This window comes from Battus philenor, unplaced genomic scaffold, assembly GCF_028537555.1.
Source record: "Battus philenor isolate CCGP_79_NKW_IND1 unplaced genomic scaffold, ilBatPhil1.0.hap1 SCAF_6, whole genome shotgun sequence".
Taxonomy (NCBI): Eukaryota; Metazoa; Arthropoda; class Insecta; order Lepidoptera; family Papilionidae; genus Battus; species Battus philenor.
Window position 1 is genome coordinate 8471190 of NW_027181726.1, and position 12011 is coordinate 8483200.

Below are 12011 nucleotides of genomic sequence, written 5' to 3' on the forward strand. Positions count from 1 at the left end.
ATTAAGCATATAGTAATATAATGAAAAATTGAATACATGTTATTCATTTGATCGCTATTATTAACGGGTTAATACCCCGTCAACCGGGTAATCAACGTCGGTATATTAATACCGACCATTCCTTTAAGATCGTGAAATTTCATATTTTTTATGTGAGCAGTAATATTAATAACAAAGGAGCGAAGAATCATTAAATTACTTTATTGGTCATTTTTTTTTAACCATGAAAGAAAAATTCTTACTTCAAAAAGGATCTATTGAAGAGTTGAATTTTGTAACCGAGTAATTTTTAGATATTCTTAATTATAATTTTGTTTTTAACTGTTTGAACTACTTGAATAAATCAAAGAAAAAGACGATTAGAACTACATATTAATGTTATACAATGATTTTTTGTGAAAGTCACAGAGAGCGTGGCAAATAAAACAGCTGACATGTTTTTTTTGTGTTTGAGTATGTATTATAAAAGTTCCCATTTGCAGGACACCAATTATAATTTCAGTTTCAGGTTATCCACTGCTGGACTTCCAATCGGACCGTTAGGCAGCGGCCAGCGTCTTCCTCAACCGAGTCATCTGTCTATCTTATGGGATGACATCCATCGTTGCGCTTGCTAATCCTCGGTATCCACTTCAGAACCTAACGACCCTAGCGGCCATATATTCTGCACGCTATGAGGCATGCCCACTCCCACTTCAACAGCTATAAGGGACAGCAATCACGCGATTATAAATGTACTTACATTCACGCATTTATTGATACACTAAGAAGTTCTTCTGAATCATTATATAGTCCATTGTCTGTTTATTGCGACTGTTTTTATTGCTTATCTAATTATTATAATAAACGCGCATAGTAAACGGATAAAGTTTTATCAGCATATTTGATTTGCTCTCTCAACTAAAAGTGGGCGGATCACGTTCAACATGTTGGTTTTTCCGTATGAATCAGTAAAAAAGTTTACCGTTTAACTTCTTTTTTCAAATTGACACTAGTCTTTGCTTACTATTCAATACCTTTTATATTCTTTTTATAGCTTCTTTGATTACACTTAAAAAAAACCGTTATGCAACTTCTTTTATTCGTGTACTGAATTCAAAACTCTTCCTTCGATCAAGTAAACCCTTCTTAGTAAACTCAATTTGGGTTTTACTTTGCTTGTGATAAAAATACAATGTCCCTTTATGTGATTTAGTGGTTAATAGACCATTAATTTCAGCTAGATGTAGTGACGTAAATAGGTAACTTTCTCCAATCCAGTAGAATAATTAAAGTAACGGCAAGGGTCCTCGAGCTAGTTTACTATAAAGAGGCTTCCATTTGACTGCCTTACGGTTGCTCACTTCACTCCCGTTGATGTATATGCCAATAGGTATACAACATTTGTAAATAATAAAAAAATTAACTTTCTTTTTTTTGCTATTTATATATATACGAGGGTAGGATTCTGAGTTTTTAATGAAGTGAATGCTTCTTTAAACTAGAAGGCTTCGCGAGTAAGGTGATCTTACAACAGAGTTAACGATCGGACAGTGAGAGACGCGCCGTGGAGCGCTGCGCATGCGCTAGAGGCCGGCGCAAGAACGTGTAGTATTCGTTAAAAATTAAACCAACGATCCGTGATATTTAAATAGTGCCAAAGTACTTGTTGTTATCGCTAGAATTTGTATTAGTCGATCTAAATTTCCCCTATTTCGTGTTTACCCCTAAGAACCCTGTATCGTACGTTCGCCTTGTTTATGTAAGTCTGTGGAAACCTACCTGTTGTTGTTTGAACTTAATTGATTTCCTTGCTTTACTTAATTGATTTTACATGCCCCACGGTGCATTACTGCTACCGTTGAGTGAAACTGATAGTATTTAAAGTAGTTTTTTTCTTAATGTCTTAAATTTCATATGGTTAGGTAAGTTTGTGTTGTTCAATGCAACTGTTGCGTTATTAACTTTCGTTGCCGAATTTATGAGAGGAAAAGGAAAAAAAATAAATAAAAGACGATGGAGGTCATTCGATGTTTGTTAATATTCGTTGCCGCTTTCCGGTCACATGACTAGCTCTTGACACACTTTACATCCAATAACTATGCTGCGAAAAATTGTATTCCATAAATCCTTAGGAATACGTGACCAATACTTGATAAACTTAGTCTCGTCCGTACGTGTGTTATCAAATAGTAGCGGTATAATAATTGGTTAAAAAGACACGACAACGTTGAGTTCTGGATTTATTTCACAGTAGACACAATTCAAAAAAAATATTTTGAAATGTGACCGTGTATGAGCATTTCTAAGATTTTGCAAGGAAGTTAAATAGATTTCAACTCTTTTCCTCACTTTTTATACGGGTATTATGTATTATGGGATAAATGGTCCAAGATAAAGCTTCCGTGAGGACTCACAAGCGCAGTTACCATAAAGCGATCTAGGATAAACATTTTCAGCGTCCTGCAACCTCCTACCCGGTACGGCTATTAATGCCGATGGGCAAAAAGTATTTGGCAATGACAAAAAAGTTCTGGTGTCATGTAACAACCGGATACATTTTAAAATTTGAAATGTATTCTTTGGTAACTATCTCTTTTGTTAGTTTTAATAGGAACAGTTACTTAATGTTGAATGTAACACCTTTCTATTGAAAGTAAGGAAATGAACTCGTAAACATTTAATACTGTACTGTGGTTATTTAATTGTGCTTATAAACTACAGATAAATAAATATACATAGCTCGTAATTAATCTAGTTACAGAGAGACGATAGCCGACGTTAGTTATTTCTCTGAACTGTAAATAATTACCATTAACTATAAAATAATTTGAGACTTTAAAAAAATATCCAGCGAAGTCTTTAAAGTATTTAAGCTCATAGACTGAAGCGGGCTCGGCATGAACACAAACGGCGAGTACATGTCTCGCCTTCGGTTTGTCGGTGATATAGTCATAATGGCTGAGAGGCTCCAACTCAGATGGAAAAATTCGGGAATCTCCGAAGCTCTTTGACGGTGATCCTTATAAGAAGGCTCAAGGTCACCCAAAGAGCAATGGAGACAGCTGGAGATGCTAGAAATTTTGGCTGCGAGATCGACCGGTCATCGAAGTGATCTTTGGGGAGGCCATAAACTTTCAGAGGGCGTTTATTAACTGACAAAATACATAAACTCAGATATTATTTTTGTCAAATACTGATTCTTCTTCAACCAGGCGATGTATTTTAAGCATATGTTTTAATAATTTTATAAAAACTTGTGTTTGTGAAAATCTGTATAAGAAATATTACATACAAAATAACATATTTCTTTTGCATGTCGAAGATTTATAAGTTTTAAATAAAAATAAAATTACTATAATATAAGTTTATTTACACTACGTGCTTAATAACATCTTCAGTTAGATTTAGTATTGGTGAAAGACTAATTTTCTTGTAATTGAATTTACAGAAATCAAAATAAATATAGTTAAAGGTTGAAAGGTCATATAATAATTTGTAATATTTACGAAACTGATGCCCAAAAAAGGAAAGGAAAAAAAAGAGAAAAGAAAGGGAATCTTGTTATTATATGCAGAGTGGAAAATGCATTTACAAACCCCCGACATTAAAAAAAATTATGGAAGGCTATAAAATAATAATCTAGAACACGTATTTCCTTGGGTTATCCCATACGACAATTAATTTAAATAATGACGCCAGCCAACTTGTTTTGAGGGGAAAACGACACTTTCAATTTACGCAGGTACCAAAGAGATAAAATGGAGCATTTAACAAGACATGCAACATTTTTAGCTTAGTTGCTAGCTTACTCCCAAAAAGCTACATTCAAGAGGGATTTCCCATGGGAATTTTTTAAAAAAACTATCCTTCAATCACGGTAATGGTATAACTACAATAAACAATAGTTATCAACGACATAGCAAATTATTATCAGTCTTATACAATTAAACCGATATTTGGGATTTAAAAAGATTAATAGCGACTTAAAGTATTTAAATTGGCAAACGATTTTTAATTTTTTTGGTAATATTCGAATCGATGAATACATAACGATGAAAGAGAATAAAAAAAATATTTTGAAGGAATACGGTTTTAAAAATAAAATGGAGAGTAAATTACCAACCACGATGGATCTATTGTTCCTTTCTCGAGTAGACAAAGGTTTTGCAACAATATTAAATACAGTGTATGATTGCTGTTCTTCGATAAGATAACATCAATTGTAAAAGAGACTAACGTTAATGTTAACACTTCAAAATATGTACATTTTGTATTATATTACAATATAAGGGATTAGAGTTATAAATATAGGGCTATTTAAATTATATTGGTTTATATATTTAGATCGGCGACGGTTACAGTTTTTCATAGTTAATTTAAAATGAAGCACAAACCAAGAACTTTTTTTAAAGTACAATCTATTCAAAAATCTATTGTTTCATAAATTATAAATAACGTAATGATAATAGATTAAATAAGAAAATAAAAAAAACGTTTTCAAAATTCGGATTACTACATATTAAAAATAACCAATTTTTTATTATCGGTCCCTGCAAACTTTGGCAGTACCATAAGTTATAAAACTGCCTCGTTGAAATAGAAAAAATAAAATTTACAGTGTGATCGCCCTTAAAGCTTTTCACTTATAAACAATAATTTGTATATTTAAAAGACTTTTCCCATATGTATTAGCTCATTACAATATCTCTGCAAATATAGGCCTGAGAGACTTGAAATATGCTAAGAATATACCTTTTATCGAATAGTCGGCTAAGAACGGATTTAACTAAATTTCATTCGCAAGGGCTTGAAGGAGCGATCTTTAATAAGTGCATATTTTTAAACTAAAATTTTCGCATGTTAAAATTTACCAATAATGAATTTTATTAAATTACAGCGCCAGAAAGTAGCGTGGGACATGCAAAGCGGATAGTGTTAGAAAAAAATATCTATAAAAATTAAACGCCATAAAAAAAACTATTAATAATATTTCAATATAATAAATAAAGAAAAACTATCAATATTATAAGTGCATTATTCTTTAAGAGTCAGCGAAAGTAGGTTACTTGACTCGTATAAACGAGTAGTAGGGCGTTCACCAAATGATAAGCCGCACATAACATTCCGTTGCATTTATAACACAAAATCCTACTCAGGTCTATGTCTACCTCGTCTCTTCGAGACAAAATAGGATGTTTTAAACACATATCACTAATGTTTCTTCGTAATTCGTGAGTCACTGCAACAAGCAGTCAACGACAGTTGAAGGTAATTAAAAATGATAAGACTTTTGTTAGCTATATCCCAGGGGATTTATGAGTCTTTAGTTTCCAGTATTGTGGTTAAACACTTAAAAATTCATATGACGTGAATCATTTCAATTTAAAGAATAAATGATTAATACAAACTATTATTTCATTACTACTCAAGTAAGGTTACATGCCTCTTTTTACACTTGATAGTGAGATAATTCCAGTTCATAATATCTTTATTCAAGTAGGCATTTACACGCATTCTTGAATCGTCAATTACATTAACATTGTAAGAAGTTAGCTACTACCAGCTCGAAATGTTGATATGATGAGAAGAGCTGACCACCAACATTTATTATTTTGGAACTTATTTATATTTAAATATAAAGTGGATGCCAACAGGTGATTATCGTATTGCATTTGAGGTTCCAAAATTCATTTCTAATCGTAAGCAGAAACTATTACTTCTTCAGCTTATCTGACAGCCACGCTTAAACAGAACTATACTGAAAAGGGCATTGAGACTAGGGCTAATTGCATTTGAAACTGAAGATAATCCGCGTTTTGTTTTGTTGAAACAGTACACGGAAAAAACTCTATTAAATATTTCGGGTCAAAAATTATTTATCTTGGAAAGAACTTACACTTAACAAGTTGATAAGCTTCACAACAGTTAAAAAGCGAGTAATTGTGTTCTGTGTTTCAGTAAGACCACTTGGGGCATGATTAAACCCGTTAATATTTTCTTGTTAGGAGGGTATGGGATGTGTATATCTAAATGCTGTAATTATAACCATTATGGAAACTATTTCTCAAACGATGTTCGAAAACTAGAGAGCTATTCAGCAAGATTCTGCGTCAACTATAGCGAAAAGCAGGGAAAACTGGCTGGAAGCGTCAATGTCGTAAAAATGATTTATCTGACAGGAAGTTTGACCCTATTTCAGTCCAGTCAAAAATCAGACGAGTAATATATGGCAATATTAATTAGAAATATAATGATATAAAAATAATTATCATTATTTTTAAACCCAACGCCTTATCGAGATTCGGAGCCATCCCTGGCATTTATGATCTAATCACCCGACCATATTGATATGAACAACAATTCTGCTTGCCGCAAAGGTTGAAAGAAAGTCATCAGGTTAATTTGGTATAGGAATCTGTATTAGAATAATTTCCTATCTGGTATATAAATTAATAATATAAAAATGACCAAGTATCAATTATTATATACAAGAAACAGAATACAACTTATGATCCGACCGGATACTAAAGTTTTTAACACACCAGTGTCTTGTCACCTACTAGTTAATGAAAAATGTTCATTATGAAGAATGAATGAGATAGTCGATATTTGCACAGTATTCTGTATAATTACCAGAGAGCAGTTTTTGTCATAAACGTTACTATCATACGTGAGAAACAACATGTATACATTCGAGCTTTTATATGAACTACGTGTTGACTATACAAAATATTATATGACTTGAGAAATTATTTTCTGACAAATATTTCTCTTAAAGGTAATAAAAAAATTCTTGATAAATTATACATGTCATATTTTCGAAGCACTCTCATTGCTTTATCGATTTTTATTATTTTTATTACGACAATGAGATGGTAGCGTAGAAAAAAAAACTTTCCGATTAGCAATCCTGATTAAATTAAAGACTGGATGAGTCTCGTGATTAGATAGAAGATAAAGTCTGCGGCGGTAGTCTTTGTTCCCCTGATCCTATTATTGTGTTATTTTCTTTATGTAGGGAGAGTGAAAAATGATCTTTGCTAAAAATAATGCTTTATTATTTAGAATTGATTTAAAACACGGCTCAAAAACTTTTTTTTTTATAATTTTTGGATCTGATTCTGGATCTATTTATGTAATCATTTTTCCGGTAAATAATGATTTGTATTATTTGTGACAATTTTATTTTATAACCTTACAAATTATTGTACTGTACGTAACCCTGTCTTTGTATTACATTTTTAATTATCTGTTCAGTAGTATAGTTTTTTTTAAATCGTAATAAGCTGTGAGTTAGCTGTTTAGGTCATTGACAAAGTCTTTTTGCCAATTAGAATTTTTAACTTCACCGGGTTCAAAGTGACAAGCAAAGCGGGCGCTTGGCCTTTGCAGTGATATAATATACTTCCAAAGCGCGGCTGTTTGAAACGTAGCATTTGGTTATAGCTTAAGAGATATAGCATCTCTTAAGCTATAACAAAAAATATTTCATTATCAACATCATTTCCTTAGTAGCATGTGTACGTAGTAGTGGACGCAGGCTTACCCATGGTTTTTTAATAGGACCGCTTGGTCAACAAGGTGCAAGGTCGTCTGACCTGGTTCTACATCGACCGTAACTGTAACGCCCCTGATCCCTCCCAAAGTATACCTAACAGTAATAGTATGATTGCAACAATGTTACCTGGGCTATTGAATTACTAAAATTAATGTTATTATCGTATTTTACTGACGTCTTTCGGCTGCCGAAATTTACTGCCTAAACATTAATGCATGACGCAATATTTTTAAACATTAATATCTTTAAACATTAATACATAACACAAGACCGGTCATCGTGACGATCTTCCGGGAAATCTTATACTTTGGAGTGGACGTCTATTAGCTAAAAAGAAGAACTATAACTCTTGCATCTTTCAGCAGGTTCATTAAGTAATAATAAAGTATATTTGATATTCTCCGACTATGTTTGTAAAGGTTTATATCTTTATTTTATTTATATTAGAAAATATTTAAAGTCGTAATGTAAAAAAGTTAGCTTTTGGAATTAGTTTTAATTTTTATGTCATCGGGTAATTGGTTTAACAGAAAGGAAACCATGAAATAAATTATAGAGATAGCGTGAACGGCGGTTTTAAAGCTAACCGTGGTATTGTTTTACTCTACGGTACAAAAGCTAAACACACCAGAATAAATATTTTTATTAAGATTATTGTTACATTTTATAAAAATAAAGTTTAATTTCTGTATACTTTTTCTTACTGTATTGCTACTTTTTTCCTGCGGAAATATTGTTTTGTAGGTAAGTTATTGTAGATTTAGATTATTGTTCAAATGTCATATAAATGTACACTTATAACTGCAAGATTTTCTTATGTCAAAACCTTGAGGAGCTTTCCATTTATATTGCACGTTTACTTTTCAGAGAAAAAGTAATAAAAAACTGATAGAATAGATAAGGGAAAGAGAAAGGTCACTGTCGTTACAACGCTACAATATATAAATGCTTATTAGAGAACCATTTAAATATATTTTAAACATAAGTATTAAAAAGATATGGAAAATTAGATATGTATGCTTAATCAATACGAAGATCTAATTGATTAGATGCCGACTACCGTTACGAACACAAAGACGGCAAAATATCGACGATAGTATGTCTAAAAATGAAATCAGGAAATTTATCTGAGAATCTTAATTGTTTTACGTCATGTATTATTTCATTTTCTTGGAATTGTTTTTACTTATAAAACATAAAATTGATGCATATGCGTTAGTTGCAGAAATAAAAAAAATAAGTGCTCTTATAAAAATATAACTTTTTTCTTTGTAAACGTTTTGTAAATTTATTATAGTGATATATCAGTTGAACAGCAGGCTTCTCTGCTTATGGTTTTAATATCCAAGTCAAAAATGATAAATAGTCATAATCGTCGAAAATGTCGTCTACTTCCTTTAATCATAATTTTGTCGACTTTTATTATATATTCATTTTTTGTTTTCAGGAATCAAAGATATCGTAGAATTTAACAATATTTAATAATAATGGAACCAAAGGTTGAACAAAGTGTTAGTTGGCAAGATCAGGGTAGGATAAAAGAAACATATTAAATATATCTTACTTTATTACTACAGTTACAGTGTTTATAACATGGCTGTTGAAATTTGCAGAATTTACGGACGCGACCGCTGATCCCAACATTTCTATATCAACAATGAGCGAGGTCGTTCCTGCATTGACCGTGACCACCATTTTGGGTGTTACAGTGGTCATTATCATTGCAATAGCTGCCGTCTTCGTGTTGGGAGTGCTGATTGATTACCGACAACAGTGAGTACTGTAACATTATGGCCACTAGATCTTTAAATTGCCGTTATATTTTCTATAAACATTTATTACCTATGTTGTCAATTATACTTGAACACGGTACAAAGAAACAAATTCGTCTGGATATATCGTTTAATTGAAATGAACTTATAAATTAAAAAATATCAAAAATATCACAACGACTTTAATTTGTTGTATATTAATTTCAGCCATATTCAGTCAAAACTTTATGTGTAGGTGTAGGTTATATAAACTGCTAAACACATTAATATTATTGATATTTTCTTAAAATCTTTCTGTTAATATATCTATTTGTTATTTATATAATACAATTAAATCAAAATTTATTGTTTATTTCAAGGCGGATATTAGATAAGAAGATTGGTGATGTGCGAAGAAGGAAGAATCTCCGACGAGCGAAGTCACAACCACAGGGCGAAGTCGCAAGTATTGTGAATAATATGGAAGGACCAGGAACAAGTGTAGCCCCGGCGGAGATATTGCGGAGCATACCATAGTACTTAATACATTAAGTACTATGGTATTATCAACAATACTGAATAAACGCATAAGTCATGTATCGTGGAGAAACATAGCAAAGATCTATTGTTCGTGATACATAATGAAATAAAAATGGTAAACATATTAGGGCTTAGGTAACAGCCAGCAATGTAGATATGTATTTATTATTTAATAGCTTTGTGTATAAAATTTTAAAACATCACATATCTTTCTACGACATGTTGCCAAATACTTAGTTATATGTAAAGCTACGAAGAGTACCTTAACTAATAAATAGGACAACTAATTGGATTCGGTGAAAACTTTTTTATATCAATAAATAGTCAAAAATTTATATTTCTCAACAGATTGGTAAAAATACAATATTTAAGTATCATAGCAAAAAGAAAAAAGATTTGTTTTAATATAATGATATAAATATATTTAAGAACATAAAATGTTTTTTTTTTTAATTTATTTCGCCATAGCCGAAGCGCCATAACAATACCAGTCCTACGTCACCTGCATCCAACTTCCCCTTAACCTTGATTGTGTTGCCATATAGTGGAGGGTTTACACACGCCGCGTCTATCGGTTCGTGGTCGCCACTCAAAAAACTTTCGACTTCCTTTAACTGACTACCATTGCAAAGCAATTTATAAGTCAACGGTGAACTTCATTAAATACGGTTGTGCAGATATTGAGCTTATTTATTAAAATGTGTATTTCATAATAAATGTATTTAAAAAAATATCTAATAAATTATTATGACTGGATTTGGAAGCCAGAGACAGGTAGAAAGAGACAGGGTGCACTTAAAGCGTATTAAAATATTCTGAATTAAAAATGCGAATTTGAATAAAACCTTGTTAAGGTTTTTATTGCTACATAAATATAAAGGGTTGAAAACAAAAGAACTACATGATATTAATTCCATTTTACTTTTTACCAATAATGCTTGGTAACTGTTTAAACTAATTTTCATGCCATAAAAAAAATGTCATTTATTATATACTGATACTTATGGCGTTTGTCATCATCATCATTAATTCTGCCTACCTCATAGATTTCCGAAATAATCAGTGGGAAGCGGCCTGCAGGCACTGTTTTCTGTCGTCCTTAACAAGATCGACTGTCCACCTCATGATTAGACGTACTACACTGCGGCAATTTCGGCAATTATTCTGCATGGTTTGGCCATTACCACTTGAACTTAACAATCTGTTGATTAATTTTATCTATCTATGAATCTCATCATTCCAAGTTTTTGTTTGTAATAAATATCGGTCAAATATAGCCAAAAAGTAGTAAATCGTAAGTTAGTTTTTTTAAAGTAATTAATATGCACTGTAGAATTTTGTTGTACCAGCTTGATTCTGCTTTTGGAAATGGCATACCGTTTTTCGCGTTCGATACAGGTTTTAATTCCTTTGTCGCTTATCAAAAATCATGTCATGAAATCAGTTGCTAGAAAAACCGCTTTTATCAACAGATTAATCATATTGATTATGATCAAATTTGGTAGCATTCGTTCGTTCATTGTATAATTATTGAGATTTTTTTAAAATAAATATTGTATATTAAGTTATGTCATTATTAGTTTTATCACGATTGGTATAAGCGCTACGCTGAAGTACAATAGTAAATGTTTATTATTTTTTGTACACGAATTCTGGTTTCCATTTCAATGAAATAACTAATGATATGGTCGGAGCCTGGGCTCCTGAGGAAGCCGAAATGTATAGATTCACTACTTTTCATTTACTACTCAAAACAGATGCAATCCTGAAATCAATGTGGCACTTTTCACCACACAATATGACGTAGAAGAAAAAGCCGAACTTCAAAGAATATGAATGAAAATTTCCTCCTACTAAAAACTGTCTGGTTGCAAAGCATATTATTGTATAGTTTGAAGAAGTAATAACACGTAGTAAGTTTACGCACAAGGTGAACGTCCGAAGGCAATAGACGCAGGTCGCTCCTAACCAGTCCGTTTAAAAATCTTTGAGGGAGACCTATGTTAGCTGAAATGATGAAGTGATACATGAATTTATTTAAGGTTTTTTATTAATAATAATAAAAAGATTATCTTTTACGTTGTTCTTGTTGTTGTTTGGTGTGGTTGTAATGTTTATGCAAACAACATATATAAAACAACAACGAACAAAGGTTTTTATATAAAATAACAAGGAAAATA

The 12011-nt window shown here is 31.7% G+C and overlaps 1 protein-coding gene across 1 annotated transcript; it reads left to right on the forward strand.

Annotated features, from left to right (window-relative positions):
• The first annotated feature begins 1528 nt into the window (after nucleotides 1-1528).
• Nucleotides 1529-10238, forward strand: LOC137930424 (uncharacterized). Its single transcript, XM_068773665.1, has 4 exons — nucleotides 1529-1741; nucleotides 8988-9070; nucleotides 9154-9313; nucleotides 9672-10238. Exons 2-4 carry the CDS (start codon nucleotides 9028-9030, stop codon nucleotides 9826-9828), a joined length of 360 nt encoding a protein of 119 aa, XP_068629766.1. The 5' UTR covers nucleotides 1529-1741; nucleotides 8988-9027; the 3' UTR covers nucleotides 9829-10238.
• The last annotated feature ends 1773 nt before the right edge of the window (nucleotides 10239-12011 follow it).

Coding starts and splice junctions, on each gene's coding strand:
- LOC137930424 (XM_068773665.1), top strand. CDS start 9,028: ATGGAACCAAAGGTTGAACAAAGTGTTAGTTGGCAAGATCAGG. Junction 9,071..9,153: donor TGTTAGTTGGCAAGATCAGG/GTAGGATAAAAG, acceptor TGAAATTTGCAG/AATTTACGGACGCGACCGCT. Junction 9,314..9,671: donor CTGATTGATTACCGACAACA/GTGAGTACTGTA, acceptor GTTTATTTCAAG/GCGGATATTAGATAAGAAGA.